Source organism: Calypte anna, chromosome 2, assembly GCF_003957555.1.
Source record: "Calypte anna isolate BGI_N300 chromosome 2, bCalAnn1_v1.p, whole genome shotgun sequence".
Lineage (NCBI taxonomy): Eukaryota > Metazoa > Chordata > Aves > Apodiformes > Trochilidae > Calypte > Calypte anna.
Window position 1 is genome coordinate 35,550,506 of NC_044245.1, and position 15,422 is coordinate 35,565,927.

Genomic DNA, 15,422 nt, shown 5'->3' on the forward strand with positions numbered 1-15,422 from the left:
ATGCTCTATATGAGCAAAGTACTCTTTCTGAAGATACCATCAGATTGGACTGCATAAGCAACAAGGTACCTTCAAAATGTTTACTTCAGTATCTTTTCTCTATGTTTTTAAGGTCTTCTATCTGAATATTAACTACAGCTGTCTGCTTTTGTGAGATCATATAGGGTCAGAGCACATAACAGCACGTAACAGTAATGGTGATGCTCGTTGTCTTCACTGAAATTCAATTAGGCATGATAGTAAGGAAGAAATCACCCGAATCTCCACTGTGACTATAGAAAACATACCCACACAATACTTAAGATAATCCTAAATTTGCTAAGAACAACATCTACCAGATAGAAAGAACTCAGACACAGCACAATGTGCTCTCTCAAGTGATTACTCAGATAACTACTCAGATTACTACGTAGCCTACTAAGCTTTAAGGAGGGTCAAGGGAAATGTGGGTCTATCATGTCCCAGCATTCCTCCAGTTGAAATCTCACCCCCCCAGCAACAATTCTTATGTTCTAGTATCACCAATGGAAGTAAAACACTTTTTCTATTTAGGTCACTGAATTTTTAAACAGCATGGGGGCCCATAAAACAATTAATACTGTCCCATTACGTACTCATTTCAACGTGTTCTTCCATGCATGGAAATTCTGATTAGTGAGGAGAGAGTGCTGCTGTAATGAGCAATGCTTTACAGAATTCACTGTTCTACAGTATTAAACAGACACTGACAAAGCTACAAAAACAAGTATGAAATTATGTTCTCTGCCTCCAGAGGTGATAAAAAAGATAACATATTTCTACTATTCCTGTATATTCTGCTACATATTCCATTCCTGAGATGAGGCCCATATCCACAGACATGCACAATCACTTATTCCATCTGCCTTCAAGAATAAAGTGTTTCCCTTTTACCCTTCTCACTAGGGCATGCACAGCAGAAAGTACTCTAACACTACTGTCTAGTCTGCATCCCCACCATCCATGCCCACTTTTGTTACCTCCAACAACACAGACAAGAGTTACACGGGGGAGGGAGCCACTGAATCAGATTACTGAATCAACATAATAATGATGAAAAGTAGATCATAACTGTAAGAACTACTTTGAAGTTCAGCCTCACTTATTTGGAAACTAAACAGGCTAGGTTTCAATAAAAAGTTAGTAAGAATGCTCTTGAAGTATCCCATTTTATATCTACAAATTATTCTTAGCTACACAATGTATTCTAATTCAACTTCTCTTTGCTATTTTTTGGGGGTTTGTTATGATTAAATCAAAGATTAATCCTATAGGCCTTTCAACTGAAGCAGAAGTTGACTTGGAAATTTTCTTTTTCCTCAGTTCTTAAACAGTTCAAGTTGTAAGCTTTCATATACAGAAGTAAGATGCTCACATCTTCAGGTGCAAATTCATAGGCTGAATTCAGTCATATTTGTATAAATCCACAGAAATGGAATTATAACAGGTACACACACATGTTGGTGCAAAACAGGGAAAACTGGGGTTTTTTCAAGCTTAAGTTACTTAAAATGCTGACACAACCTTACTTGCTTAATTTTGCACTCAACATTTTTAATACTTTAGTAAATCTGCACCGTTAAATTGCAGCCCTCCTATAGCTATAGCTAAAGCATCCTATAGCTAAAACCTTTCCACTGTAAAGACATTTTCTTCTGAAGCAGGATAACTTCAGTAGCAAAATCCTTACCAAGTTCTTAGACTTCAAATTAAATTCTAATCTCTCTGATATTCCTCAGGCTGCGTTTCCCAGCCTCATCACTATCATGTTTCAGAAGAAGTGATTCTGTCATCTCAGAGCAAGCTTAAATCAAAACATTGGTTTACCCATACTAAATCTAAGAATTTTTAAAAGTTACACAAACTGACAAATCTATGCTTTGGATTCCATAATTTAAAACTGAAAGGCAACAATGCATCTGTCTGATATTAAACCAGCTTTTGTCACCTCCAAACAAAAGTTAACTCACATAAACCTCAAAGAAACCTGGAATTTTGCAAGTCACATTGAAATTATTAGCTCTTCTATAGACAATTTTTAGTTACTTGGTATTGTAACTGAAAAAATGAAGGCGGTGTTTACAGTGCATACCATACATAAACCAAAAATTCTTATTTTAAATTCAAACAAAGATTAGAGTAATATCTAATGGCATTTAATTAGCATCTTATAATGTTGGAAATTTTAAATTTTAATTCCTAACCTACAATTAAGGTGGCATTTAAAAAGAAATAGCCAGAAAACATCCAACCACTATGACTGGCTGCACATCTTTCTGAAATGAAGCCCTCCCCATTTCTTTCTCCCACATCAGAAAAACGTTCAAAGCCATGAACGTTTGCAACCCAATATACAGGACCACAGTATTATCTGCTTGGTACTATTTATGTTTCTACTTTGTTACTATTTGTGTAAGTACCATGCAGACATAATCATTAGTATATTTAACATCATGTGATTATTTCCATGATAAAACATAAGGTACTGAGAAATGAGGTTTCAAGAATGCAAGACAGAAGTCAGCCCTGTATGGCTAAGCCCTCAGTCAAATCCAGTCTGGACATTATACAGATCAGAAAGCTCTGGACAGTGACCTGTGTATTTTAGCACAAGTCGGCAAGAAATGTTGTAGCACAGGCTCCTTGATTCTCCAGGGCACTTTGGTGATGATTTTTTTTTAAAGCACACTCGAATTAAATAAGCTGCATGTTTAAAAAGATGTAAAAGTGAGCAGTAACACACATCCAAGTTTTTCACACTGAACAATAGATTTTTACATTACACCCTAATTTTCACTGTATTTTTTACTGATAGATTTAAAACTGTATTCTACAATTAGCTGAAAATCAGTGTGAACATCTTACATGAAGTGAGCCACAAACCTCGTGATTTTTAACAGAAATGGTAGCTATTCTAATATTTACCTCTTACCCAGATTGTGCTGAAATACAGTCATAACTCTATTAAATAGACCTTTTTATATATGTATTTTTGAGAAAAAGATAGATAATTTTAAATTTTTCTTTTCCTACTGCATGTGGCCAACAGTACAGATACTAACTGTGAGAGGCATATTTGGATTTCATTCCACATGCTCATTTTCTACTCCCCCTCTGCATTAAACCTGTAAAAGACCACACTGCCACTGTTTCTGAACACATTTAAGTTTCCATTAATAAAATAAAATCAACATAATATAAAAACAGGGTGTCTCACATCTCAAGACTTTACACAGTTAAAGACAGTAAAAGCTACAAGTTACAATTTGCTTTTCTGCTTGTGTGGATTAAGAAATTCTACTCATATTGACTGGATTCTAAGGAATATTCTGCAGCTAAAGACATGTGACCAAGTACAGACATAAAAGGTATCCTGATGCTGCTCACAAAGTTTTGCTGGAGTAATTAAAAAACCCTACCTGTTTAAGACCTCCTTAATCTACTAGCCTGTTTGTAAATACACCCTTCAAAGCTCACCCCTAATAATCAGATTTTTCATTAATGCTGCTTATTTATGAGAAAAACATGTTCTTTTGTATTTTTCCATTTTATTTGCTTTAACTCGGATAGACCAGGGAAGACAGATTATGTAGAATCGGAAATTTAAACATAATCAAGACTGACCAGACATTATTTATCTTTTTTAGGCTATCTACATCCCACTGAGGTTTTCAGATTCTGATCAAGTTCCTTGAAGCAACAGAGTAGCTCATTTTTTCTATAATACTTTTGGCAGAAGTACTCCATCAGTCACTGGGAACTTCTAAACATTATTATGTTTAGATAGTAACAATGATTTTGAAAAATTACCTCTGATAGGGGCTCACAGCATCTTTAAGAGTGAATGGATGGCTTTGGATTTACCTACCTTCATATTTACATCTGCTCCATTACAGACCAGAAGTTCTAAACATAATGCTCCGTGTGTCGATGCAGCAGCAAAGTGCAAAGGTGTAAAACCCTTCTCATTCATTTGATTTACGTTAGCACCACAGTCTATGAGTTCATTCACTACAACATCTTGCCCATTGTAGCAAGCTACATGGAGAGGAGTATTTCCATAGGCATTTGGTTCATTCATCTATCAGAGAAAAAACAAACAAACAACAAAAACCACAACAAGGTAAGTCAGTAAGCAAAAAACCTGTATTACTGCAGCATTTAATTATGACAAAGAAAAATCTCATGTCATGAGACAGCTTCTTCATTACATTTTGGAGCTCTTCAAAACCAGAAACTATAAGCGAATTCTGAATATAGTACTTGGATCAAGAAGTGTGAACGGGGGAAGAATTTGACTGCTCTACAAGTGAGCCAACCTCTTCTCATTGTCTCCAGTTTCCTGTGTGCAGTATGCAACTTGACAGAACTGACATATGGAAAAAATATCAACAGTGGCAATGTGCTCAGACACCACAGACTCTGTACAGCACACACCTCTATCACTTTTCAACAGCACTTGTGGGCTTCCATTAAAAACGGAGGTAAAAGGGACAGAGTCTCCTCTAAAGAATTTTTAGGCATTTAAATGTAGAAGCTCTAGATGCAGTGTTTGGATACACAGAGGCAGACCTTTCAGTGTGTTTAAGGACCTGTAAGTTCTGAGTATAATATGAATTTTAGCTTTTAAGTACTTAAAAACACAATCACACACTTTGCTAATGAATTGTAAGAGGCGCCACCCTCCTGGTATCCAAGTTAGAAAATGCCAGATGATCTCTAAACCAAACAAAACTCTTAAATACTTTTTTTTTTCCCTGAAGAGTAGCACATAGAAGAATTTGTTTGTTTTGTGCACAACATGAGACTGAATTCTGATATACTTCAAGGCAGAATTTTGGCAGCATTCTCCAGCCTTGTAAGACTAAAACATGAGGCACAACATGGATTTCCTACAAAGGTTCACAGTTTGTTGTTACCATGCTTTCTATGTGCACGTACTTTACAGCTTTTTAATTTATTTTGCATTTCAATATCAACATGGCTTTCCGTACTACAACACTGAAGCTTCTCACAGCTTTTAGTATTTCCCAAAACTTAGTGTAAGAAAGTCAGTAACATCTATATTTTACAAATAACTGAACCAAGAGAGTTTAATTTCCTGCAGTTCAAAAAGGATTGTGCGGCAAAGCTAGGAGCGGAATTCCTATTTCCTGAGTTCCAGTCCAATGGACTAAGAATAAGAAATACCAAACAAACAAAAAACCTACTAAATATAAACTTATTTCCAAATGACTGTTCAAAATCTGCAGGACTCTCAAGTTAATTAGGGGAATGAGGTTTTGTAACAAAAAAGCACGTGAATGAAGATCATTGGAAATACTGTTTTCACTGTATCATAACCAGCCCCTAAACAAACAGTGCTACAATACTAAAAAGATTATTTAAAACAAGAAAACGCCATATCACTTTGTTTCACTCTTCCTTACATCAACTCCAAGATCTAGAAGATACTTGACTACACTGATCATCCCACTAGATGCTGCAGCATGTAAGGGTGTATATGATTTCTTGTCTTTGCATGTCACTTCAGCTCCATGGGCCACAAGTAATTTCACAACTTCAATATGACCTGAAAGAACAAAGACAAAAGAATAAAACCAAAAAGAATTTTATCAACAACTACAGAGCAACATAAAATATTCATCACCAGAAGAGAGTATTTCTACATATTCCCTCCAATAATCACAGTACTTATATTGGAAAAATAATCTTGGATATTAAAAAAAATAATCTGGTCTTCTGATTACATATATTTTTTTAAGGAAGATTTGCAAACAAGAGAGGTGAAATAACTTTGGAATTATTAAACATTTACTGCAAATTTTTGTTAGCAACTTCAGACAGAATGTGAATGCCAGTCTTCCACCTTCACCTTAACTGCAGAGATGCCCACTAAGGTTTTAAGGCCTTCAACACAGCCATTGAAAATAATCACACAGAAATGAAAAAAAAAAATTCTATTTCAAAATTAAAATATAGATACTCCCTTCTCCCACAACTGAAATTGCTCTACTTGCAAAGCCTTCAATATGCTGACTGAGCATTACTCCAGGTAAGAGGCTGAGGAAGGGAAGGGATGGAAGGGAGCCCACCCTGAGGTATCGGGCAGACCCCACCATGGCACTGCTGCTGCCAAGGGCAACCCAGCTTTCCCTTTCACTACGCCCTCATGCTCCCCTGCTTGCTTGCTTGCTAAGAGAAAAGCTATGGAAATGGAGTAACCAAAAAATCCATCATTCTTGCTCAGCTGTTAATTCAACTGCCAAGCAAGTCAGTCAGTGAAAACACACAGATAACAGTGACCAAGCTTCAGAATAAAGGAGCACACTTTTGTTGAAAGACACTACAATAGATTTAATGCTTCACCTTTTTAAGAGGGACAGATGGGGGATGCTTTGTTTTACCTTTCAAGTGACACCCTTACCTTAATAAAGTGGTGAAGGGCACGCTGAAAACTTACACTAAGCCAGTCAGACATGAAAGTAAAAAGTATCAAATCCAGCCATCAGTTTAAGTGCTTCATAAAATGTGGGGGTCTTTGCTTTTTCAATTAGTAAGAGAATTAGTAAAATTTGAATAGGAAGTGTCTACTGAATGGAATACACAGAAAGCTGTTTAGAGAAACATTCAGTCACCATACCTATTCTACACTGCATGCCCACCAGCATACAGAATGAACCTTCACTTAGCCATCCTGATCAGAAACACAATTTACAAATGCTATGTGAAATGCTACAATATTTCATTTCTGAATTATTTCAGCACAGCAAGAAGAGAAATGTAAACATGATACTCATCTTCTGACCAAAATATAACAGGGACAAGAATGAAAACAATCCCCATCTGAGAGACAGAAGTACAGATGGTATTAAAAGCAGTGATAGAAAGAAAGACACCAAAAAAGAGGAGGGGAAAAAAAACCCAAAACAAACCCAAAATCCCTGACCTGCATTGAAAACGCAAGCAGCAATCAGTGGAAGAGCCTCAAAGAGAAGAACAAGGAGCTTGCAGTGGGAAGCACTGAGGAGACATCCCAACACACTAAGAAGGGCGATGCTAATGTGCAGGACTGAAAATCCATTTTAGGGACTGCAATGGAGCCGGGTGAAAAGCAGGAAGGAAGGAAAACAATGGATGCAGCCCTAGAAAGTTATTTATAGTAGACTGACGAAAAGCATAACTACTTTTTTTTTCTCCCCTATGGTCAGTTTTATACGGTGGAAAAACTTTAAGCCTTTTTTCTTTTTTTCTTTTTCCCTGAACAATTGGAGCAGAACAAAATGGCTCTAAATTGTGAGACACAATGCCACAGACTATTTTCCCTTGGTTTAAGAACTTTTGATATTCTATTGTCTGTAACGAAATTCCAGTTGATCAACATCAGATACACTACGTTTTTTCCACCCAAACACTCTTCATTAACAAACTCTTCCATTAACAACCTATGAAAAAGCTCTGGCTAAAACTAGAGGATATGCAGCTTATCTGAAAAAGAGAAGTCCTTCCTCTTATCTAGGTTAGCACCTGCAGTTTTTGATGACTGTATTTACGTAGGTGCTGTCCCACATGGTACTGCTCTCTTTTTCTGCTCAGTATGGAAGCTTAAAATTCTATTTCCACTTCTGAGTTTCTGCTTCCATATGCTCTTACACAGCATGCACAAGGGAAACATTGCTTGGATAAATGTAACAGCTCCAAATGTAAGACAGTAATGCCACAAAATCACAGATGAGAAATGTTTCATTAGCAACCTTAAATCTGTTTTTAAGAAACACAACCACCCTACATAAACACTGCAAAGCAGTATGGCTATTTGTAAATAATTCTGTCATTTAAAATTATGAGCATTAATACCAAACTGCACATTGAGGGGCATTTTGCCTAAGATCAGACCACCAAGGCAGAATTTTCCTAGACTTACTGATCCCAATGTAATGAATCCATTACATTTTTGATATCAGATACAGTAAAATATGTTTAGTTTACTCAGAGAAGTATTAATTACTCTCCTTGTATATAAATGTTTGTCAGAAAGGCAAAATGTTTCTTTATAAAACCTATGTATATAGGTTTTCCTGAGACAGTCTATATAGGTTTTCCTGAAACAGTCATTCCAAGTAGTATTTTCCTCTTACAACTGGAATAAAAACATTCAGATTTTTAGAACCCATTAGTAATTTTCTGGAAGTGAGAAAAGGCATTATGGTTTTTGGCTTCTGAACAGGTACAATGTATTTTGCAGTGACAAATACAATCAGCAGTTTCACACGAATTAGTAAGACACTGATCAGCCAAAGCTAACAGGTCTTGGTCACTGCCAGCCTAAAACCCTTAATCTGCATCTTCTATGATTTACCTTCAAATGGTTTATATTGCTCATATTTTAAATGATGTTTCTGACTCTTGTGATACAAAGGTCCACTATTTATTATAGATATGCTGAAGAAAAGAATTCCCAACACTTAATAAAATGAGAGTCTAATAAAAAGGCAATGAAGTACATCCCTCTGACAGCACTGCCAGTACATTGATCAATACCAAGAGAAGAATAATTATCCACTCCTGGAGTAAGAATGGCAAGGAAACAATTTGGAGGTTTAGAGATGAAACATTAATCTTTTAAAAGACAATGCCCAAGGTTGCTGTAAGGATCCACTATTTTAGGTGCCCCATGCTTACTTTCTAGTTCGCACAGGTTTTCTAATCACAGCTGTGATTAGAATCCTGCTAATTGAGGTACAGAGTTCCTTTTTTAAAAGAACAGTAAATACTTACCTTACTTATCCTTTTCCAACAGATTTATTTTCTTAAAAGCATATTTACAAGGCAGTTTGAAGCACAATATTAATGGCTTTCTGGCAGACACAAAGATAACCTCAATACTACTTAGATAAAAGTATTTTTCCTGGAAATACATAAAACCATTAAACATAAGGGGATTTTTTATTTTTTTTTTTAACTACCACAACAGAAATCAACTGGTACATACCCATATATGCTGCCCAATGTATAGCTCGTCTGTCTTTCTTGTCAAATGCATTAATATTGGCCCCTCTAGACAACAGCAAGCTGACCATCTGAGATAAACAGGAAAAAAAAAATCCTCTATTCATAATGTATAACTTTTTACAAAGCTAGACAAAGAAAATCATAAGAGAAAAAAACCCCACAACTTGTGTTTGCAAAGAATTTAAACGTGTTGGGTTTTGAATATTCCATGAGCTTGAAAAAACTGGCTGCCCACCTTGGCAGCAAATAATGAGATCACTGTAAGGAACACAAAACGATGTCAATGCAAGTATTTCCAAGCTAAATCTGGCAAAGCTCTGCAACCTTTGCAGTCTTCAGGTGCTTACTAAGGGATTCACTAAAGGTAATCACCAAAAGTAAGCCTACTGCAAATTCTTCTCAAACTAACTACACACAGTTAAATTTCTGTGAATTCTGGGAATTTCTGAGTGGTCATTCAGGGTCTAAAACCTGATGAATTAGAGATTATTACATGCATTTCCTTCACATTCTAGAGAATTACATTTCAAATTTTAATCTATTACTAGCTTAACTCCAGTTAAGCCAGGAAAATTGTCTTCTGTTTTAAGGAAGGTGAACACTGTAATAACTCTCCAACTGAATTATGTAAGATGTATTTTCCACAACCATTGTGTACACAAATGATGTACAGAAAATAAACTCAAATACAAAACAGGGGTTGAGGTTTTTGAGGGAATGGGAGAAATACGACTTTAAACTGAGAAACTCAATCTTACAAATGTGGGGGGCAGAACAGTAAGTGAGAAACAAGAAAAATAACTCTTACCTCAACGTGTCCACTGAAGGCTGCATGATGCAATGCAGTTCTGCCTGCTCGGTCAGATACATTGACATTGCTTAAGAGAGGCACCAAAGCTTCAGCACATTTCACAGCTTTGTTTGCAGCTGCTATATGTAAGGGTGTCTGCCAGTTTTTATCACGAGCATTGACATCTGCTGAATGCTTTAACAACACCTGAACAGCATCCTGAAAGCATTTACAAAATAAACCCAAACCACTTAGTAAAGATTTGAAATACCATCCAAGGACAGTATAATGGAAGAAAACTATTTGCAATTTGTTTTTTTGTAAACATTACCTTATGCTTTGAGATTTGTACTTTACCATAAACCCAGATCTGGGGTTGTATTCAAGAATATGAGCAATATACTCCCTACAGGACTCAAATGAATCAACCTTTTCCAGTTTTCTTATGCAATTCCTTGAGCTGGCTGGAAAATATTTTTTCATCACAACTAATCTCCAAAGCTCAATAAACCTCCATAGGATTTCTTCCACTGCTAAGATTTGCCAGGCAAAGATTTCTAAACTGTCAAAGTCCAGAAAGGGCAAAGAAAAACCCATCTAATTAAATATACATTTAGAGAACTACAGACAAAACAGAGAACGGTCACAAGAAGTTTCAACATCTACTGTTGCAAAACTTCTGAAAACCATTTCAAAAAGTTGCACTGAATTTCACCTCACAAAAACATTATTAATTTCCTTTTGTTAAATGTAGGAGCTGTGAAAATTTTACAAATAATACTGTAATTCTTACAGCAAGATAAACAAAACTCTTCTACAATTTATAGGCACACAACTCAAATGCATAAAAACCCCAAATCTGTTGGTGGTATCAACATGATGATGAATACTGCATTTTACATAAACTCTGTGACCTTCCCACAATTCACTAATTGCTTCCAGCGACTTGCAACTAAGCCACTGAGCACACAAGAAAATGGTTTGCTATTAGAAGTTAAAACATGTTATCACAAGGACTTTCTGGAAATTTTGAATTACAATGTATTACAACAGCTAGGTATTATTCTCATCTACAAGTAGAATGTTAAATAACACTTGATTCTATTTATTATAATAAACTATATTTAAAATGTTCAAATTTCCTCTACTGTCAATATAAAAGAAAATAGAAAGCCATGAAAATGAAAATACTGCATCACAGGCAGTATTGTAATTTAACTGGGATTAAATGACCAATAACTGGAATAGCTCTCCTGTTCTCTAAGCAACTTAGACTTAGTACTTAAAAAATCTAATAAATATTTTCAACTTCGTCTTTAACTAAATATTAAGAAAAATCATGAATTTTAAAAGGAATTCTAAATCAGCTTTTTGTAGAAGGAAGCACCAGAGTACTAGTATAAAAATAATGTGGGTTTTTTCATTTTAATGAATTTCAAGAATTAGTAAAACTGCTTAGGGTTTGTTTGTGTGGTCAGGTCTTTTGCAAAGTACACCAAGCACACAAATATAAAAACCTGGAGCACGACTGTCTTAAACCAAAGCTGCTTGAAGTTGCACAGTTGAGAGCTAAAGCCAGTTATCCTGCATGTTTCAATGTCCTTGTCTAACAGCAGCTGTCCTTGCTTTAAGAGTAAGTCCAGATGTTTTACTAAAATAATTATCTAGACTTTTTTCATTACAGCTTTTTTTCATCTAATGTCCCAAGCCCATATATGACCATCAGCTGAAAAACAGTACCTACACGTATCAGCCACCTATGTGGTTCTTATGACTTCCTGTGTTTATAAGCAGAAAATCCTGAGAAGTGCCTATCCTTGCCTTTTGGGTTTACATGTGTTGTTTGCCTTTGACTATTTAGTTTAAAGTATTACACATTTGAAAAAATATAACCATGGTTGCATCTTCTCAAAGTTATCACTTAGGCCCAGTTTGTCTGCAGCACCCCTCTCTGTGAGCATTACTGGGAGAAGGAGCTTTTATTGTCCCTCACCTCTGAAGAATGCAGCTTCTGGCGCTTTGCTCAGCTCCCAAAGGAGCAGCCTAAAAATACCTCTAAAAGAACAAATAGCATTTGGGAATAAGATGCCCTTGAACATTCATTTTCAAACACTGCTCTGAATAACACAGTCTCCACATAACTTAGCTATTAATGCAAGTGACAAAATATTGTAATTTATCCAGGGAATTAAAAGGCAAAAACTGAAACAAGGCTTCCTTAGGTAATTTGGGAATCAAATACTTGAAGTTCAATCCTGGTCAAAAGCAAAAGATACAATTCTATCTTCTCAAATAAAAATGGACACAGAATCTTAAAAAAACACAAGACATAATGAAATGAGCATCAATTCTCAGGACCTCAAAGGAGATAGCTTTGCATAAGCTCTTCCACATCACAAGCTCAGCATTTCTCCATTTTGATCTTCTACAGGCATTTAAATTTTTTATTAGGACATCAACAATACAGGAACAATAACAAGTTCATTCCTCATATTCTCACAACTGTGTAACTGGTATACTTCAAAAAGCTTTCTACATATTTAATTTATAACTTTTAGTTATTTTCAATACTATCAGTACTCATTAATTGCCTTTAAAAAAAAAAAAAAAGTTTGTAGGTTTTATAGAACCATTTATTTCTTCAATGCCTGAACAGATAAGCAAGTTAAAAAAATTAAGAAGTGGAAAGACACTGCTGTAAAAGCAGTACTAAATCTTTGTTCATCCCTTCTCACCTCATGCTGAACCATTCTGGTTAGATCAACACAAGTAAATTGGACTTGAGAACACTGTTTGCAGAATCCTGTGCTAGGGAAAGGGCAGAGAGCAAAGCTGAGAATTGGAAGTTTTCCCCATTTCTTCCTACAGAGACATGTGATAATATATATATAGAGAGAGATATAAATATATATACACACACACACATACATACCCTTCAACAGGTTAAACAAACAGTTGCAAAAATGTTCTGCAATTCCAAACACTTTGTAGAAATGGAACGAAGAACAGAAGGCAATTTGAGATGTCTTATTTTAACACAAAACAGTAAAAAAGTAAAGCATACCTCACTACAAGATGCCACAGCTCTGTGTAAAGGAGTCAACCATTTGCTGTCTTTGGCATTAACTCTAGCTCCTGTAACAAAAAATAAGAGTAACAGAAATTTATAATATAATTACAGAAAGACTTAAATATTTACAGACATAAAACTACTGGAAGATACTTATGCTAGCCTCATTAATACAGACTGATATTAAAAAAATGGAAACACTTTTTTTCCAGCTAAAATCCACCCTTTGAGGACATTCTTTTAACCTGCACTAATAATAATCTTCCATCAAGGTGGAGTCATTTTTTGACAATAAGCAATCTTCTATAATTTTTTGCTCATCTAAAGACATGTAAAACATGGCTGGGTTAGAAAGACAGACTCCCTGCCTTCATTTAGCAACAAAAATCTCATACTTTCCTGCTATAGTTGAACTTCTCCAATAACACAAAGAAAGAAACTACATTTATTTCCCATTAAATTCCTCTCATTTCCTCATGGTTGATGAGTCTGAGGTGTAGATATATAGAGCACTGATGCTGCTTCAACTAGCAATTTGGAAATTGATCTTCTCTACTCAACCAGGTCACCCAGCCCATTTCAGGACCTCCTGGATATCCTTTCTTGAGCAGGACTGTAACAACTACTCCTCTCTGCTTCTACCTGAGTCCACATCCCCAGGATCTGTAAGGGACACAAGCCCGAGTTTGAATTTTCATTTTTTTTCTCAATAACAAAAAGATAGAAGGATTTGGGGAATTTTCTCCTGATGGAAGCAACTGAAATATATTCTAACTTCCAGTGAACTTCAACAAAGAAAGCTTAATAATTAAGCTTAATTATTTTATTTCTTATATATAAATACACATATATTTATATACGGATATGCGCCTGTGTACATATACACAAATAACCTTATAGGGTTCTTACACCTTGGGTGAAAATTGAGCCATCTTTATATAAAAACGTCTGAGCTATCATATATCTCTCAAATCTCAGCAAAAATGTTTTGGTTTTGAAAAGAAATATTTTGAAAATACTGTTGGAAAGAGTTCATGGAGCCATATATGATATCACATGTTACCATTAATGCTAGATGGTCACACCTTATTACCTTTCTCAGGGTAACCATAATATTGTTAGATCAGAACCAACTTCTAAGTTTTTCTATTCAAACTTCAGAAAAGGATGGAAGGCTGCTGATCAGGATACTCAGCTGAGAGACAGACCTGCACCAGCAAAAAATTCTCCTCAAGTCCAGCTCAAAAACCTGACCAAGAAACTTAACAGTCTGTATAAAATAATTGTTGTATATATTAAAGAAATTAAATATTTGAACTCAGTTGTCCAAGTTATTAATTTCTAGTCAATCCATCCATTTCAGGCTTCAGAATATTACATGGAAGCCAACTTTGGATCCAAAATCCCATTTTGGCTCTAGGTGTCCAAGGTGCAAGACAGAGCCTAAGGTCTAATAGTTGGCTATAATTCCAGGCATTTCCCTCTTTCCTTACTCAGTTCCAGAGCTTTGAGTGTCATCCTACTTACAAAGTTAAGAAGTTTGAAGGAATGGGAAGAAAGTCCAAATCCATCTGAAGAAATCCCCTACTATCTAGCAAAAATCTAAGTGTTTTAATTGTACCATAAATATCTGCTTTGTCAACTATCACAAGGACCTAGTGTACTGCACTGTATTATGTACAGTAACAGAACGTGTTGTATGAAATTCTCCAAAAAATTAAAAGAAAGAAAGAAAGAATGTGAAGGTTCTAGAAGTCACCCACAACATCATAAAATTTTGGTAAGCCTTCCCAAAAGACACCAACCATCAATGTATTTTAAATGAAACTGTAATTCTTGCCTTCCAGGTTATTAGCCACACCTTGTTTTTAGCAGACGGGACAAAAATAAGAGCTAAAATGGTACTTCAAGCTCCATCTGACTTCACATCTACATCCATCAACCAAGTAATAAAGACCTTCAAAGCCTAACTGATTTCTATTTCTAATTTTAGGCTACAAATGCCTTTGAAGTGTTTTAAAGGAATTAAGGGAGTTCTCAGGTGACTAATGACCTCCCTGATTTTCCTTAGGAAAACACATCTGCAAGGTCTGAGGTCAGGTCAGATCCACCCAAGTGATGAAGCCTGAGACAGAAGCCCCATGCCCAGCAGACAGGGAGTAATGCACATTTCCACTGCAAGGAAGCAGCAGCTACTCAGTCTCTAGGAAGAATGTGGGCAGAATCCTAGCTCTGCCCATGGGTTCAGCCAAGTCATTCACTGACATTTCTAGTACTTAAACACACAGCCTAAAGATCAGAAGAGAACTGGAATAAAAACAAAACAAAAAAAAATTGTACAAAAGGTTTTCCCAGTGGCAAGTTAATCAAACATGCTAGGACTAAAGGAAAATAATATCTGAAAGTGTTTGTTGTTTCAAGTAAGGAAGAAAACCAGCACTGGCCAAAGAAATGCCTAAGGAAATTTGAAGCAGTACCTAAAACTAACATGGTCCTCTCAGAAGAACAAAACCAACACAACAGTATCTGCCC

The 15,422-nt window shown here is 35.8% G+C and overlaps 1 protein-coding gene across 3 annotated transcripts in view; it reads right to left on the reverse strand.

Annotated features, from left to right (window-relative positions):
- ANKRD28 (ankyrin repeat domain 28) overlaps positions 1 to 15,422 on the reverse strand; it is a 122,532-nt gene that overhangs the window by 33,239 nt on the left and 73,871 nt on the right. For all 3 annotated transcript variants that reach the window (XM_008494242.2, XM_030445821.1, XM_030445822.1), the window contains exons 4-8: positions 12,885 to 12,955; positions 9,839 to 10,039; positions 9,011 to 9,098; positions 5,448 to 5,590; positions 3,887 to 4,099 (exon numbers count right to left, since the gene is read on the reverse strand). In XM_008494242.2, the coding sequence (XP_008492464.1) occupies positions 3,887 to 4,099; positions 5,448 to 5,590; positions 9,011 to 9,098; positions 9,839 to 10,039; positions 12,885 to 12,955 (716 nt within the window). The remainder of the gene's footprint in view (positions 1 to 3,886; positions 4,100 to 5,447; positions 5,591 to 9,010; positions 9,099 to 9,838; positions 10,040 to 12,884; positions 12,956 to 15,422) is intronic.